Source organism: Lichenostomus cassidix, chromosome 6 (assembly GCF_008360975.1).
Source record: "Lichenostomus cassidix isolate B80296 chromosome 6, HeHo_3.0, whole genome shotgun sequence".
In the NCBI taxonomy this organism is placed as follows: domain Eukaryota; kingdom Metazoa; phylum Chordata; class Aves; order Passeriformes; family Meliphagidae; genus Lichenostomus; species Lichenostomus cassidix.
In genome coordinates, this window is record NC_139487.1 from 3,056,070 (window position 1) to 3,074,440 (window position 18,371).

Sequence of the window (18,371 nt, forward strand, 5' to 3'; positions counted from 1 at the left end):
TTAATTAAGAAACAATTACAGCTGATGACTTCAATACCATCAACTTAATTTCCATCCTTACCACATTTCCCGTTGAAATTAACCGGTTTAGGGATTAACATGTTGTCATTCTATCTGGGCTTTTTTTCCCTCCTTACTCTAAATCCTCCCCCGCATTTGAAGATTACTCAGAAAAGTGATAATATTCCCAGAATATTCACTGGGAAGGGGTAGTTGGAGCACAGCCTTGGGGCAGCCCTGGCAACTCTTCCTGAGCTCCAGAAGCTCCTCCAGCATCCAGGGGGTGGAAGTTGGCTGCTTCCAAAAATGTGATGAGCAATGATCAGTCCTCGGGGAGAGATGAGAACAGGATGGGTTTTCCTTCAAAAGGACAGAAAAAAACTCATATCTGACTCCTAAGTAACACTGTTTCAGGGACTGATGGTGTTTGGATCTGGACCAGTCTTTTTGAATTTATCCTGATTTCCTGAATATTTATTGGTAAATGTTTTGACAGGAGTAGGACATCTGGCTATACTAAAATAAAGCTGCAGGGAAACACATTACACAACTTTTCTTTTATATTTTTTTCTCTCCATAAACAGATGTAATGGATTGGAGTGCCAAAACAGTGAAGGTTTTCATTATGGCTTTTCTATCTGAGAGCTTTCTTCAAAGAGGAAGTTTTGGGTTGGTTTTGAATTTCTTAAAATTGAAGGACATTGATCATTTCTTAGTGACACTTTTATATAGCCCATTAGCTTAACACTATTAATTTGGTTTTTCTTTTTTTTTATTATCTTTTTAATTTTTGTTTAAAACAAAACACTCTCTGCTGCCATCTAGCACCTCAAAACATAGTAATAAGCAGGTTAAGTTCACAGAATAGCCTCAGGTATAGATTGACACCCATTCTTGAGAGAAAACTGTGTTGCTGCTGATAATGATAATGTTATAGATATTTGATTGACTCAGCAAATGAATGTGAGCAAGGATGGTGAGGGACCATAGTGAGATACAGCTTACATTTGATGGTTTGCAATACAACAGTACAAAAAAGCAGTCTTTTTAAAGAGCAAGACTTCTTTTTTTTTTTTTTAATTAAAGTAATATTCCCTCCTGTTTGGTTTTGTTTTTTATCTGTGCTGGGTCTGCAAGGGAAGTGCATGTTTCAAGCTCTTGGCATCGTCAGGGGAGGTAAGGCAGAGAGACACCCTGAATCCCAGCCTGTTTATCTCCCCAGGCCCGTGTTACAGTCTAGTCATTAATTATTTTTTATGCAAAGCCCAGGCATGCGTGGCAGAGTTCAGATTTACAATATATATTCATTTAACAGTGGATTTCTCTACTGCTTTCTGGGACAGATATAATTCCCATGCTTTTCATTACGCATGCTGTTTAAATCTTGATCCTGAATTCTTATTAAAAATGATGAGATTTGACCTCAAAGTCTAATACCCAGTTTTGGAGACAAGGTGCTTGATGTGATTTCTAGAGGATTATTTTTAAGAGCATTCACAGATTAGATCTTTGGGAATGGTTGAGGGATGTGCCCAATGAACCTTGTCTGCTGCTTTTCACCCGCCATTCAGCATCCAGATTGATTCTTATTTTGTAGTCCTTGAGACTGTCTAGCTGTGTGCTGTAGGGATACATCTGATATTTTTATTATCCCTTTGTTGATGGAGGAATGTGACAGTGCTGTTTCTGCCAACTTTTATTGGAGTTTCCCCATACTTAAAGGCAAAATTGCTTCTGATTGAAGTTTGAAAAGCTTGTAAGGCTCATTCCAATGGCTCAAAGTGTGTTTTACAGCTGCACTTCTCTTTTTAGCTGTGTGTGCTTTAGATGACTGTTGCCTTCCTGCATTTGTTACCTGCAGTCTGATTTTCTTCCTGGATGACAAATCGTGGAATGGTTTGGGTTAGAAGGGACTTTAAAGATCATCTATTTCCACCCCCTGCCATGGGCAGGGACACTTTTCACTTGACCAGGTTGCTCTGAGCCCTGTCCAGCCTCGCCTTGGACACTTCTAGGGATGGGATATCTATAATTTCTCGGGGCAACCTCCAAGGCTTTGCTCAGAGAGCAGGATAACATGAGGTGCTAAATTATCACTTGCTCATTGGGGTGCTTCTGGCACACTCCTCATTGTGAAATGAATAGAAGGTAATTTCATAGAATCACACAATGTCCTGAGCTGGAAGTGACCCTCAGGAATCACTGAGTTCAACTCCTGGCTCTGCACAGTCACCCCAACAATCCCACCCTGTGCATCACTGGCAGTGCTGTCCAAATGCTTCTGGAGCTCTGGCAGCCTCAGGCTGTGCCCATTCCCTGGGGAGCCTGGGCAGTGCCCAGCACCTTCTGAGGGAAGAACCTTTCGCTGAGATCCAGCCTTACCCTGCCCTGGCACAGCTCCAGCTATTCCCTGTCATCATAGGGAAAACTGGGGTAGGGCACCCTTGTGTGAAAAGGGAATGAAATGGCTCCAAACAGAGAGCTGTGGTGTGGCAGTGATTGGAGAGGTGGGCTGGCTGGCCATGGGGCTGTGAAGGAGCACTGTCATGATGTAGGATGTTGGCTCCTACATCCAAGCCCTTCCACACAGTGATCGGCACAAAACCGCAGCGGAGAGGCAAGTCCACAGGATAAAGGAAAGGTCACTCATTTCTTTTTGTGAAATACTTCCATGCACCTTCTCAGCACAACGCTGGCTGGTGGGAGCAGAAAAGCCCTTTCACGCTCTCTCTTCATGTTGACTTTGTGGGGTTTTGGGGAAATTCTTGGGAAATTATTCAGAAGAGCACTGCAGTGCAGTGTCACAAGTTTAGAGAGGAAACGCCTGCTGGCTTTGGCATGGGAGGCAGGTCCTTTGCTGTTCGTTTGTTGGGGTCCCATATTGACCTTTTATTTTCCATCTGCCTTTGCCCAGTGATATGTCACTGATGGGAATGGCGACTGAGCACAGTCACTGGCTGCAGTTTGTGCGTCACATTTCAGGGCACTGTGTGCTGGTGCATTCCTGGAGCCTGTCACGCCAACGGTTATGGCACATTCTATCCCAGCCATGGGGGATTGAGTTACAAACGGACATAAGCTTTTGGTTGGTTTTTTTTTTTTTTTTGCTTTAAAGTCATCAAAATGCAGAGTTCCATGAGGCAATGATTGTTTAATAACCGGCTGATCTTAAGGGTGTTTTGTTGTAAGGCACCAAGTTGGTGTTTGCGAGCGTTTTGTTGAAGTTACAAAGCATCGATGCTTTTGGTTTGGAAATTGGTAAAAGCATGTGGCACGGCTTCAAGCGCTGAGTGCTTTCAGATGCTGTGCTGCTCCTTTGATTATTGAAAATGATTCCAGCACAATCCTGCTAATTTTCTCTTTGTGCTCCCTTAATTTCAGGAGACTGTTAAAAAGTCCATCTAGGCAGAGTGCTTATTGCCACCGTGAGGGAGATTTTTGCAGAGCCAAATTTTAGCAAATGCAGTAGTTTCAAAGGATTTGGAACATTTTCTTGCTGCTTTTATTCTCCCTTTTTTTTTTTTTTTAATTTTGTTTCTTTTCAGTTTGTGCGCATGCATGCATGTGTGTGCATTACTCACACTGCCTCCCATTGCTTTTCTTCTCCATGGCATCCATGGTACACCACAGTGTAGTTTAGCTCATTTCTGCTTCCCTGGCATCCTGCAAGCTGAACACGGGAGGAGGATGTTCAGGAGAGGCTTTGGGGGGTCATTAGGCACAATCACACGCAGTCCTTGAAAGCCCAGGCAGGGAGAGCAGGAGCATTTATCCTCCCAGTAGCTTTGTACCTTGTCACCTGAAAACATATGACAAACACTGATTAATCTTAACACCATCCGAGTGTGAGAGGTGTACATTATTATATCCCTCTTGATGGAAGGGGAATCAGCAAGTAAGAAATTAAGCAATTTACTCTCTGACAGTGGCAGAGCGAGGTATAAAGGCTGGGTGTCCTGATACCTGCTCTCTCCATTAACAAGAGATGTGTTTGTTCTCCAGAGGATTTTTCACTACCAGGGGTAGGATTCCTTTGCCTTTGAAAGAGAAGTAGCCTTTCCCATACTGCTGCATCTTACAGTTTTTGCCAGAAATTACATTTGGCACATTGTTTCTGTTCCGCTCTCTCCCAGAAGAAAATAATTAGAGAGAAAACATCAACATCTTAATCTACATTAAAAACATTTTTCCCAATATAAATAGGATTTAAATTTATAGTTGAAATATATTTTACAATAATAAGAAGCAAAAGTCATCTCAATCTGTATTATTTTGTTGCACAGAATAATTCTTCCAGCAACTTGCTTTCAGAATAGGTAATGAAATGTTTTATATCAATATGAATGAAATTTTGCAGCCAATCTCTCCTGAGTCAGTGCTACGGACACCAAAAAATGTTGTTTACACAGTTGTGTTGCAGATTTAGCATCCTGATTTCATACCCTGGGTTTTATGTGTAAAACACTCCCCTCATGGGAAGAGAATGGCACTTTCTGGCACTGTTTGTTTCACATTCACTGCAAGAGGGTTCCAGGCTCACATTTCTTGCCATTGGTTTTGAATGCAGTGTCTAAACAATGGGCCCACCTTTCTTCTACTCTGTCATCACCTTTTTTTCAGAGCAGACTTCTGTGGTTGTTGTATCGTAACCAAATATCGTGGCCAAATTTACCATGTAGGAGATGAATGCTAAACTGAAAATCAGGGTATTAAGTCAAAACTCTGCATTTTTCACGTGATCTGAAATACCAGAGCATTTAATCTCTTGATCTGCTTTTTTTTTCCTTCTGTGGGTTTTTTTTTTCTTTCCCAAAATACCTCTAGAATTAAAAGATAAAGGGAGAATAAATTTTCCGCCTGTTCCCCAGTCCTTGTCCCCCCCTCATGTTGAGGATGTGGGTGCTGGTGCCTCCTGCACTGCCAAGAAATGGGATCAGTTACATCAGGTTTGGCCTCAGGACCTCTGTGTCCTCTCCTGGCCATCCTGCTTGGGTCCAGATGCAGAAATAGGAACAGAATCATTTAATGGAATTTCATAGAATTGCAAAATGGTTTGGGCTGGAAGGGACCTTAAAGTTCATCCAGTTCCACCCCTGCCGTGGAACACCTTCCACTGTCCCAGGCTGCTCCAATTCCTGTCCAACCTGGCCTTGGACACTGCCAGGGATCCAGGGGCACCACAGCTTCTCTGGGCACCCTGTGCCAGGGCCTCCCCATCCTCACAGGGAAAATTCCTTCCCAATATCCCATCTAACCGTGCCCTCTGGCAGTCTGAAGCCATTCCCCCATATCCTATCAGTCCAGCCCTTTTAGTAAGTCCCTCTCCACCTCTCTTGGACGATGTCTTCAGGTACTGAAAGGCTGTGATAAGATCACCCCAAAGCTTTTTGTCTCCAGGGTGAACAATCCCAATTCTCTCACCCTTTCCCCACAGCAGAGGTGCTTCAGCCCTTGAATCATCTTTGTGGTCTCCTCTGGACTTGTTCCAAGAGCTCCATGTCCTCCTTACATTTCAGTCCCCAGAGCTGGATGCAGCACTGCTGGTGGAGTCTCACCAATGCAGAATCACCTCCCTCGCCCTGCTGCCCACACTGCTTGAATTTGTGAAGGGGCTGCTTTTAACACTGCCAAAACCAGAAAAAGACAAGACCCTTCCTGCCAACCATAAATATTTAATTCTGATCATTTCTTATTCATTTATTGGTTCACTGGGGGTGTAACATTTCTTTTGCTGCCATGGTGGCACTGGCTGCAGCTCCATGGCTCCTGGGCACATCTTCCCCACTGGCTGCTGTTCTTGGTCAACAAAAACTGGGGCCAGCAGAGCCCCCCAAAGAGGACATCTGGCCCTTGGCTGCAGGGAAATGTGCAAGTCCTGCAGCCCCTGGTCCTGCAGGCATTTGCCTCTGCTTGGCTTGGAGCGCAGGAGTAGCTGGTTTGTTCCACTGAGGTCAGTGCTTACGGGATAAACCATCCATATGCATGAGTTTTCCAGTGGCAAGTCCCCAGTTAGGGTTTCCTGGCCCCTGTGAAGAGCTGGAAGAAGAGCACATCTTGTGCCCAAGGGCTGCAAGGTTGCAGTGTGCAAGGGCAGGGTGGTGGCAGGGTGGTTTTCGGAGCCCAGATGTGCTCCTGTGTGTGGATGGAGTTTGGAGGTGGCTCTCCGGGTCCTGCTGTCACCCATGTGTGCACTGGGCAGGGCAAGGCCACCAGTCAGGCCACCAGTCACAGATGGGTTGGTTTGGGCGAGGTTTCTATTGTGTGTGTGTCATGCAACCCAAGGGCTTGTTAAAGCCTTTGGTTTTTTCAGAGGTAGTGAATTCTCCAAGCTCCCTTCTGACTTCCCTGCAGTTGTTGAAAATCAGCATTTTTGGAATTTCATTTCTCTATGGTATGATTTTTTTCTATTGTCATCCAGGGCTTAACATGGGGACTGTTTGTTAGTAATTTCTTTGAAGACAATAGTGGAAGATGCCCTTGATCTATGGACCAGGATTTTATTATTTTGTCATATACATTTTGGGTAGATTTCTTCTGCTGCTTCAGAACAAACAAATGGCACCGATCTCACTGTATCCAGTTGGGAATACATTTTATTCTTTAGCAAAATGTTGTTGTAATAAAATGTTTTTGTTGGTTAAAATATTCTCTGCTTTATTTGTAAGCCACAAATGTGTCTTCCCATCTTGACTCTCACAAAAGAAGAAATTTTCCAGTGTGCCTGAAGTTTGTTAGTTAATTCAGTATAATGCCAATCAGATATTCTTGGAGAATTGCATAAATAATCTTTTGGGGCCCATGTTTTGCATGTCTGTGTAATATCCAACATAATTTTCGAGATCGTGATTCTTGAGGATGGAATTGGAAGAGAGAACGTTTGAAGAGGATTTGTAATATTTACTGCAATAAAGAAATTTAGGGATTACTCAAAGATCCTGTCAGTATTTGGGTCAGAAATATAGCCCAGAGGTATTAGTATGATAGGCAAGTATAAGCATTAGACTGTATTAGTGATTTAGCTATCATAATAGCACAATAGTCCATCATGTGATGGCTTGTGCACTAAACATTTATTGTGGATTAGCCGGGAAAAATGCTCAAGCTGTCTTGCAAACAGACCAGGGAAGGTGACTGTTCCTCCTTTCACTGGGTCTGTCCTGGAGGGGGATGTGTTGGTGGTGAAGAAATGTGTGATTGTAGCAGAAAAAGGCAAAGTTGTTTCTGTCTGAGTTTTTTAGTTCAAAAAATAAAATGTTGCCTCTGCAGCAGTGGTCAGCAAAATAAGTAGCAGTTAAACTATTCTTCATTGAAAAAGAATATTTGAGCATGAGCAGCCTGTCATAATTTAGATTATGTGTTTTGGGGAGCCATTTTAATACCTCCTCTGAAAACAATGACTCTATATGGAAATTTTTATTACATTCCCAAATAACAATTTTCTGTGCTGTGATTCCATCTAAATCCCTTTGCCTACTCTAAGTGTAAAAAAAGCTTAATCCACATGAATGTTGAAATACTGCTCAATACAAATCGAGTTTTGTGTGATGTTTCTGGGTGTTTTCCTATTTCATAAACATGTAGTTTTTCCAAAGGAAGCTGGAGATAATGGGCAAAAGTCTGCTATTCCTTTTTGCTTTGTTAGGCCAGGCTTTAGATCCTTTGATCCTCCCCTCCTTCTCCGTGACCTGTGCTAGGGTCTTAAAATCATACATTCCAGATTACACCTCCACAATTTTCTGTCCTGGGATGATGAAAGGATTTGCGTATTATGGTAATAATATAAAGAATCCTTTTGGAGCCTAGTTAGCATGGCTAATTTGAAACTACAGGGAAAAGTAATTTCCACAAATTATAATATTCATAAAGTGCTAAACAGATACCTAACTAATTTCTAATCACTCTCGTATTCTCCAGTACCTTGCACTGGCCTTTTTTAGGCCTGTCTGCTGGCTCCCGTTTAATTTGTCCTTAGCTGTGTGCAGTGGATTAGCATTTCATCAGGCTGGATTAAGATTGAGCTGACACTGGAGCTTTCTTTTTTATTTTTCCATGCGCCTGTGCGGGGCCGAGCAGATCGACATACCTTCCGTTCTCCCATCGCTGCTGGGTGTGCTGCAGCCTGCCGAGCACGACAGGGGGAGAAAACCCAAACCGATGAAACACACGTTTAAAAAGAGGTTAAAAAAAATAATTTAAAAAAAAAAAATCATCATTGCCTGGGGGAAAAACTGCATTGAGGTTGCTGGCTGGGTCAGTGCGTGAGATTTCATCGGGCTAAAATGATGTCACATGGAGCGAGGGCTTTAGTGGTTTTATTTAGCTCCTAATCCCCACACACTGCTCGGCCAGTTGTCCATGTGCGCCGCCGTCCCCAGCGGCACAGGATAAAGCAGCTGGGCCGAGCGCGGCCGCTCTCTGCACCGCCCGGCCAGGGCAGCCCCTCCGCCGGCCGCCCATGCTCTGCCTGCTAGGGTTACCGGGGATTAATAATTCAGACCGCACTCGGAAAGGCAAAACCGGCTGGTGCGTTCTGAAGTGCCGGGAGGGCTCAGGCGGAGCGCGGCCCGGTTTGGATGCGTGCCGGGGAAGCGCTGAGAAGGAAAGCTCCTCTTGTCCGTGTCCAGCGGCCTCGTGGCGATGCCCATCCCCAGCAAGCACCCCAACATCGGCCGCTCGCAGAGCTGGGACGCTGCCGGCTGGTATGAGGGCAACTGGGAGAGCGAGAACGCCTTCGAGTACCAGAGGCCACCGGGCCGGAGGAGCTCCCTGACCTACGGCGGCGAGGGCGGCTGGTACGAGCCGCCGCGGGCAAATGATATCATCTTGCAGGGCGGTGCGGAGCTGAAGCAAGAGGCGTACCCGTACCAGGATGCCACCTTCGCTCCGGGGCCCCTGAGGAAAGGCTCCGTCCCCGACTTCGCCTACTGCGACCGGCCGGCCCCCATGGCGGCCAGGGGCTCTCTGCCGCCCCAGGATTACTACAGCGACCCGTCGCTGTCGGCGAGGTCACCCAAGGACCCCCGGTGCTACCGCGACCACGTGGCGGGCAGGCCGCTGGCGAGCTACGGGGCGCCGGGCAGCCGGCTGTCGTGGGACCAGAGCCCCGTGCGCCCGCCCGTGCCGCCGGACGCCGCCCGCCTCTACAGGGACCCCAAGCTGGCCCTGGACGGGCAGCGGATGCGCGGCAGAGATGTTTCCCCGGCGTGGTACAGCACGGAGCCCCCCGGCCCGCGGTACGCGGCGGAGCCACCCGCCTTCCCCGGCAGGCCGGGCTACAGCGATGGAGCGGAGCGGGCTCCTGAGGCGGCGGCCAGGCAGGCCGCCCCCACCTGCCTCGTGGTGGATCCCACCGGCAGCAGCGGCACCAGCTACGGGCCGGGCAGGGAGAGCACCGCCGCCAAGGGCCTCTACGACAGCTACGAGGCGACGGTGGCGACGCCTTCCCACCCGCCGGTGCCCCCCAGCTTTCCTGGGCCCGAGGGCAAGCGGAGCTTCGACCCCGAGTTCGTGGCCCTGCTGCGCGCGGAGGGCGTCTCGGAGAGCACCTTCGCTGCCCTGCTGCAGCAGGGCTTCGACTCGCCGAACCTGCTGGCCATGATGGAGGAGAACGACATCAAGTCGGTGGCTCCCAACCTGGGCCAGGCCCGCGTGCTGTCCCGCATCGCCCACAACTACAAGGCTGAGATGCAGCTGCAGAGGCAGGAGCGCAGGAGCGGGGCGCTGCGCCCCAGGACCCGCTCCAACAGCTTCAGCCACCGCAGCGAGCTGCCGGCCGAGTACGGGGTGCCCACCGTGGATGGCCCCGGCGCCTCGCAGCACCCGCCGCCGCTGCAGCCGCTGTCCCCGAGAGGGGTCGAGATTCACCGCCGGCCGTCCAGCGCCCCGACCCAGCACTTACTGGAGACCACCACCTACCCGGCCCCCGCGGGGGCTCCTCCGGGGCCGCACTTCCTCCCCGGCTCGGGATACAACACCCCCCTGCCTTGCAGCACCCACCCGCGGCCCGCCTCTGCCTACTCGGCTCCGGTGGGCTTGCCCATGACGGCGGCCAACCCGCACGCCAGCCCCAAGACGGCGTACCCCACCACCTACACCGTGCCCATGGAGCTGATGAAGAGGGAGCGCACGGCGGCGGCGGCCTCTCCGGTACCGGCACCGAGCCCCCACAGCAGCCCGCAGCTGCTCCGCCGGCCGGGAGCCCCGGGGGATAGCAGCCTGGCACCCAGCGGACCCGCCTTCCCTGCCCAGATCTCCCCGTACCCGAAGCTCAGCAGGCGCACGGGGCCTCCCGTCATCGTCTCCACCATGGCATCGCCTGAACCAAGTAATTACCGAAGGCTCTTAGTCCGTATAGTAGTTTAGAACCACCTTGTTGTTGAATTTACCCTTCAAAAAACCCACGGTCAAGTATCGTGGGGGTTCGTGCCTAAATATTACACACTGTCCTATTTAGAAAAGTAGGCGAAGGGGGTTTCTTTACAGGGTTGTGCTGGCCGTGCAGAGCTAAAGATGCTGGTTCTCGCTCTGTGGTTAAATTCCAAATATTTTATTTGTTTAGCCAACTTCAGTTAAACGTGAGCAGTATCTCAGATAATGCTTCCAGGGTTAATCTTGCCGTTCCTGTTGTTTGTAGAGAACAGGAGATTAGATACTGCGCTGGCTGAGCAATTAGGACTACAGGGTTTGCTGCAGATTGACTTTTTACCGCTGTTATCAGGCACAAATGTGTTCCTCCGAGGAAATGGTTAGCATTGTTTTGACTAAATTCATCAGATAGTTAATGGTGTTATTCGAGAATCGACTTACCTTTGGCCATTACCTAAGGCTTTTCTTCTTATTATTAATTTGCTGTTTTATCAGGCATACAAAATAAACCCCTTGATTTCCTTCTCGAGATGCCTGTAAGTGAAGCGATAGAGCTGTTAAAGTAATAGGGCTGTGCTTAAAACTAAAAGCCTGTCATTAGGCACTGGAACAATAAAAATGAATGGTGGCTCCTAGACTTCCCTTCCCCTTCTAGAAATGCTCAGGCCCTTGGCTGCTCGGATGAAAAGCTGAACAATCCAAGCAGGCTGTGCTCCTCTGCTTTGGAGATGTCCATTGATGATAAATGCTCAGAGCCCTGACAGAAACTAACCCCCCAAACCACCCGGATAAGTATAAGGGAATTCATCAAATCCATTCATTTGTGGTTTGACTTGTTTGAAAAAAAAAGTGGAAAGACCCCCCCCCTTGAAATGTTTTTGCTGGTAGTGACTCTGTGAGCAGGGAGTTTTCTCCCTGTGCAGCTCAGCTGAACTCCCATGCAAACAATTCCTGAACAGTGTGCCTTACCAGCACACACACACAAAGCTTTAATAAGAGGGATACCATTTATAGGCATCGAGACAGTGCCAAACTGGTGATGCCATTCCACAGGAATCTAAATAAAGAATGATTTTGTGAGTGGAAATGATAAAGTTGTCAAAATGCAGACACTTGGCACACCCCTTTCCCTGCCATACCATAATTACACAGCTAGGAAGTAAATGCCGGTTCTTTCATGCTCATGAGTCCTTTATGTAGCTGGTGTAATGTATTGATTTCTAAAAAATGCTTCAATATTAGGCAACATGTTCTGTGTTGACATGGATCAGATGCTAAAGTAGTACATCCAGGCAGTATTTTTAAATAAATGCGGCTAAAAAGACGAACTGGCATAATGTGGGGAACACAAATATGTTCATTTATTTGCGCTACGTCTGATTGAGCGGTCTATGCTGACACAGTGAAAGCTCTGGGCTGAAGGACCACCAGAGCACAGGGACTGGGAGTGATCTCCTCCACCATGGGAAACAGATCCCTCCTTTCCTGTGTCTCTTTTATAAACTGCAAAACCCTGTTTTCTAAAAATCTTTATATTATCCCTTCCCTTCACCAGAATTACCGGTGCACAGCAAGAAACAGCCAGCAGCATTTCTGTGCTGTTGAGCTCTTTCTTGCTACTCAACCCTCTTTTTTTTTTTTCTTCTTTTGCCTACGACCAGCTCATTTGCATGAGGATGACATTTGTTGCTCCAGTAATTTCATCTGATAATGGCCAGCTTGCAAAGCGGATCTGAAAACATATTCCTTAATTATGTGTTGCCAAGCAACGAGAGGGTTTGGCCATAATCACAGAAAGATTATCTTCTCATTGAAGGCCCTGAAAGGTTTAGCTGAAGTAGGACCTGTAAAATTGTCTTCATTTTTATTTATTTCCCCCTTTTCCTTTCCAAATAGCCTGAGACGTTTTCTCCCTGTTAAACTATATTTTAAAAGTAGAAGCTAAGGTAAGGCACATGGCACATGGAAGGATATGGATTAAAAAAGGAAAAGCACTGTGGTTTGTAGATGTTTGAGCTGTGTTGGGCAGGAGTGTTCACACTTACCCACGAGGGGATAAGCTGAGGTTAGAAATATGTTAAGATGTTTTAAAGCTTTGAATGGGTGGCAGAAACTTGACTAAATCCAGGAAAATTATATTTGCCAGCAGGAAGAGCCAGGATGCATTTGTAGGAATGATGAGCCTTCTCCTGGCTGCAGCTTTGGCTGTGGATATTCAAATCATAAGGTGAAAGCAAATTCAGTATTAAACTGTCTCCAAATGGCTGCAAATATTTTCTGTCAGTGTAGGTTAATGTCTTCTCAGTCAGCTGAAGGTTATAAAAGTGCACATTACAGCCCAGTCATGTTTTGAAGCTTGTTATATGGATAAGATCTTAAAACAGATAGTTTGGGGTTTTTTAAAGTCCTGTTGAAAAACACATTGTAGTCTTTCTACAGTGAGTTGTTCCTAAATACCCCATATGTCATTTTGTGCTGGGTTTGATACTCCACGTGCATTCTGCACAGCTGCTATTCACTTTGGAGTTTGGGCAGAGGGCTTGCAGGAGGAAGTTGTCTTCTCCTGCCTGGTATTCCTGATGGCAGAGGCATCAGGTTTATGAGAGGTTTATGGACCTCCTGCTTTGCCATGGTCCGATAAGGGAAAATGAGCAGTGAGATTTAGTGCTGCGACTGCTTTGCATTGCATAAAATAATTATTAAGAAGTTAGGTAAATTGCCCTTCCTGGGAATTGCAGAGTTGTATGAAGAAAAGATGGTGAATGAGCACCTTAAACCCTTTGCTGTGGTGGTAGAGTGACTTCTCCAGAGATCAACCAGCTTCCCATCGCAGGAACTTCCCTGCCACAGCACTGGCAAAGCTGCTGCTCTCCCTGTCATTGAGACCTTGTCAGGAAAGGCTTCCCCTGGGGAGAAACATCCCTGGAGCTGCTCCTGCAGCCTCGCCATCCATGGGATCACCAGCAGTGAGCACACCAAGTCAACTCCGTGGCGGGCAGGAAGAAAACCCTGTGAGGTCTGAGTGACAAACACGTGTCAATGGGAGGGCTGAGCCAGAGCGGGTTTGAGGCCAGCCCCGTGCTGAGCTGGAAGGGAGAGCAGGGAAATAAATAATCCAGGTCAGCAAAGCTGGTGAGGGCAAACAGCCTCTCACGGTCACTGATCACATTGCTGCAGCTCCGCCTCTGAATTCTGCCTCTTCAATTTATGATTTTTGCTAGTATTTTTATTAGATTACTTAATTGACTTTTTTTTTTAATCCAATGTTTTAGTAGTAAAGCAGTTGGCAGATGAGAAGTCTTGTATTTTTGTAGCTAGCCTGGACTTCTCCCAAACAGGGGCTGGTCCAAATTTCTGTTTCTGGTGCTGAACTTAGGGAGCTTGAATGAGGAATGGTGATTCATTGCAAATATGTGTCTTGGATGGTTTTCCAAGCTCTAGTTTACACATGGAGATATGAAAGCAAATTATCACAGAGGGAAAGATGCTTCCCACAGAGATGAGGAGCAGGGCTGCCCCATAAAGTCAGGTGGCTATCATCAGGAAGCAAGAGAAAAATTAGTTGGCTGTTAGATTTGGTTGAAAGGCTGACCTTTTCCTGAGCAGGGAAAGCCAGGCTGAAGGCAGCTGCCCTCCTTGGACAAGTTGTTCTCTCCAGTGTGCAGGGGACTCATCCTCTCTTTTATCAGCTTACAGCCCAGCTAGAAATGCCTTTCACTGTGATTAGCTCAGCTCTGCTTGTACTCTTTAACACCTCATTGTGATGCCTTTTATTGGTATTTTCCCCCCTGTGACAGATAAAAACTGTGTTAACCACACATAATTGCAGGCTGAAACTCTTCATATGGGCAACCCCCAAGGAGGAAAGGGCATAGGCAGGAGCAAGAGCCCTGATGGTTGTTAAAGGATGGTTAAAAGAGCCCATCAGAGATGGTTAAAAGAGTGACATTTGCCCATTCTTTAAAGCTATTAATTCTTTTAACCTAATTAATTTAAGCTAAATTGCCATCGCTTTCTATGGGCAGAGTTTAGCAGGATATTTCCTACACAATATCAATTTGCTGATGTTGGTTCATTCTTTGCTCAGTACAGTGGACAGTTCAGAAATCGACTTCAGGTTTTCTTCCCTGTGTTTTCTGTGCAAACTGCAGCAGGGAATCACAGTGTGTCCATGTAAGGCAGCTCAATTAACAATCCGGACTGAAACAGCACCAAAGGAAGCTCCGTGCACTGAATAAATCTGATGTAATTTGCACATTGACCTGACAGACCATAGCATGTCCTTGGAGCCATTCCCAGCTAGTGTGTTAGTTCAGGTAAACTCTGCACTGCGCTCACTAACAAAAATGTGGAGTAATGATTTGAACTGGGATCATATCAAAACTCACAGTAAGTTTGGGAAAGCATTTGAAAGGCTTAGAAGGACCCTCACCAACATCAGCTGAGCACGAGTGCCTGAATGTGTATGGGGATTTTAAAATTGAAGGGACCCCAACTGCCCACCTTAGTAGAGTGAATGGCTGAAGAACAGAATGTGCAAGAGATGTGCTGTTGACAATCTTGATTTAGCACTGACTATCTTGGCCAATCTGCACATACAATTCATTTCTGCCAGAGAATATGCTTTTAAAATACTTCTTTAAAGGTTGAAATACGCTTTTTATAATGGTTTTATCAAAGGCAATATAAAGTGTCAAACTCATTCCAGTTGCAATTCATTGACTTTAGTGCCATGGCAATAAAAATGAATTTGGCCTGTCGAAGGAGAATGTGTTGTCAGATGCACAAGTGTTGTCATCTTCAATTTACACTTTCCTTTCACCCTGTGTCTCTGGTTCTCTAGCATTGTTAGGACTTTCATATATCCAGATCATTCTCTGACTCTATTTGCTGGCATTTTTTTTAGTTTTCTCATAAGTAGTTTCCATAGTTACAAACTTCATGTTCACAGAGGGAAAAAAAATTTAAAGGTTTCTTATTATTATTGTATTAAACATTTTTTATATTTCTTCTTCTTGTCATTCTCATATCATCACACTGCAGCCCAGTTTAATGAAAATGCTGCACAACTGAATTGCCTGTTATTTTTAAAAGCAAAGTAGGTGCTGAGCTGAATCCTTGAAAAGCAGAAGACCAACATCATTAAGCCACTGATGTAGAATAAATGTTGCAGATGTCGGACTGATATTAGTAAGGTTTATAGATGGCAATTGGCAGGCAAGCTTTTGACTTTTGCACCTAAATAAAACCTGACATTAACAGCATTCTGCTGGCTTTGGGAGAAGAAAGGTAGTTTTTATTCTCTTTTGTCTGCTGTTGGTAGTGTTTTGTTGAAGATGAAGTGGGATTCACATGGGTTGTTTTTCCAGTGTTTAGTTCCACCTCTCCAGTAGGGAGGTGCTGTGCAGCCATGCTGGAAGCCTTAAGGAGGGGTTTGGGCAGAGGGGTTTGGTAGCTGTGCTGGAGCAGCTGTGCCCTGGGCAGGGCAGCCCTGAACAGGGTTTGGGCAGAGGTGTTCGGCAGCAGTGCTGGAGCAGCTTTGCTGAGGAACACGGGAGGCTCCGAGTGCCCAGTGCTGTGTCCAGGGCCTTGCCTTGTCAGCCGCAATCCAATTAGCTGCTCCGGAGCAGATGGAGCAGATTAGTGCTGGCTCTCCTTCCTCCGCCCTCTCCCCTGCAGGGGTGTAGGGCCAACAATCGGCTTAGCCTGGGTCCCGTGGCACAGCTTGGCACAGCCCCTGCCCTGCCCGTGCAGAGCCACCGCTGCCTCTCGCTGGGGGAAACCTTTCAGCTCTGCGGCTGCTGTGGCTCATCCCCCAGCCTGGTGGCTCCAGTTCTTTGGTGGTTTGGAAGCCCTTGACCTGGACTCGTTTGCCAGGCATAAATTCCATTTATTTGTTTGCAAAGAGTGTCTGCAACGTGGCCACCAGAGCAGCCGCACCAGCAGTGGGGTCAGGGGTGCAGGATTGTGGTTCTTTCCCACCTGCAGCATTCCCTTCCAGAATCTCAGCCAGCAAATGTTGGGTGGCCACGGGAGATGATGGCCTCTTGCTTTGTCTTGTAAATGAAAACAGAGTCAGGCAAGGAGAGGCTGGGAGAAGTGATACCACGGGACTGTTCCTGCAGTTCCCAAAAGTGTTACAGTCCCCGGGAAAAGGGTGGTTTAGGCTCTGTAATCTGAGACATAAGCAGGTTGTCACAATAAGAAGGAAACCAGCAGGGCTTATCTGCTGGTGGAGATCCTTGGTAAATACTGCTATGAACAGCCAAGATGGCATTCTCATGTTTTATTTATATATGCAGATATGTATAGACATGAAAATGGGGAGAAAAAAATCTCAAAAATTAAATCAGTGTCACAGTCATTATCCATTTGGATCAGTGCTTCTTCAGTCTTCATTGTTTGCCAGAAGTGTCTTGTTTTGGTTATCGAGCAATTTATTATTTCCTAGCTTGGCGAGCAAACAAGCAGACGGGACTTTGTTTAGACAGCAAACACAGTGATAAGAAATAATTTAGGATATACTTTCCATGAAAAAAAGTCAGAAAAAGAGGATCAGAACTGAGGTCTCCTGGAAACATTTGGTCTGTTCTTTATCTCCAGGTGGGTTCCCTCCATCCAGGGAGCATCAGGAGTCCCAGGGTGGTGGGATGCAGGAACCTGGCAATACCCCCCTGACTCCCCTGCTGGTCCTCTTAACCTTAACACGTTTCCTGACACTTGTTCTAACACTGCAAATCCCTGAGCAGTTTCAAGCTGCCTCCTACACATTTCCTTACTGACCCTATAGATTATCAGCCTTTCCTTAGGATAGCCCAGTCTCTTATTGGTGATTCTCACTGTTACCTGCAGAGTGAAAAAAGAGAATGGAGATATTGCACACATTTGTTTTGCTCTCTTCCCTCTTCTGAGTGCTTGTTAGAAAGGTTTATATGAATACTGAAAAAGTACAGTAGTTCATGCAAGTGCATATATTTTGTTTTGTTGATGAAAGGAATCTTGATTAGTATTGTGAAGGATAAAAGGAAGGATTCCGCGTGGACAGCAGAGAGCTTGTCAGTATCTAGACCTGACAATCCTGCTGCAATCAGGAATGCTGAAATGTATCTTCAGTTATCCCACCTGGCCAGCAATTCCTGTAATCTCTTCTATCAAGCTTTCCCCATCTTTGAATTCTTCCTCATGTTGAGTGGACCTGCATAAGAGTGGGAGCAGTTATCTTCCCAGCCGAAACATTTGGCTTAAGAGTCTTAAATTTCCATTTCATTCTTGTCTGCAGCAAATGTGGTCTGGTTTCATCTGCAGTCAGGGCTAAAAGGTCCCAAAACCAGGATTACTAATAAGTAATAACATCAGGGCAGTGCCAAACAACCTGTCATGCTCTGCAGTGGAAGTGTTCCCCTTGGGGCTCATATTTATTCAGCAGGGAAGGTGTTCTCTGTATTTGTGCTCATCCTAAAAGCAGGGGCTCCCTTGGAGCAGTGTGACATCTCCCATGCTGTGCTCTGGCCTGAGGGACACCACAGCCACAGGATCATCTTCCTGGTGTGAGAGAAGCAAGATACAGAGATATATCCCCTGCACCAGCAGCCCCAAGCTCTGGCTCATCAGCTCTTTTTCACTCCAGTTTTCTGTTCCTGAAGCTTGCAGGAGAAAGGCCAACAAAATTATTATTTCTAATTTTTGTACAATATCTTTCTGGAGGAGCAATTTCCAAAGTAGGGCAATGAGTCAAGTTCACTTGAAAAATGGTGATTTTGTCATTGATTTCAACAGGAGTAGGATTTTTGCTCTCTCCTGCAAAATGAACCAGCTCTACATCGCTGACTTTTATTGCATTTCTTAAAATTAGATCTACAAACCCAATGGTTTCTTAAGCAGGAGAAGCTGTATGTTTCATGCATTGGAAGCCTGTGCATTATTAAAAATAATAGGATAGATTTGTCAAATGGATAATGAGTAGGTTTCTTTCTATGTTTTTCAGTGTTTTAATGAGTGCAGGAAAT

General features: G+C 46.3%; 1 protein-coding gene across 3 annotated transcripts in view; it reads left to right on the top strand.

Annotated features, from left to right (window-relative positions):
• CTBP2 (C-terminal binding protein 2) overlaps window positions 1-18,371 on the top strand; it is a 134,791-nt gene that overhangs the window by 81,793 nt on the left and 34,627 nt on the right. Inside the window, exon 1 of one of the 3 annotated variants that reach the window (XM_085064616.1) lies at window positions 6,919-10,324. The exons of the other annotated variants lie outside the window; for them this stretch is intronic. Within the exon in view, the coding sequence (XP_084920742.1) occupies window positions 8,638-10,324 (1,687 nt within the window). The 5' untranslated portion in view covers window positions 6,919-8,637. Of the gene's footprint in view, window positions 1-6,918; window positions 10,325-18,371 lie in introns of those variants that run through there. 3 annotated transcript variants of the gene reach the window in all.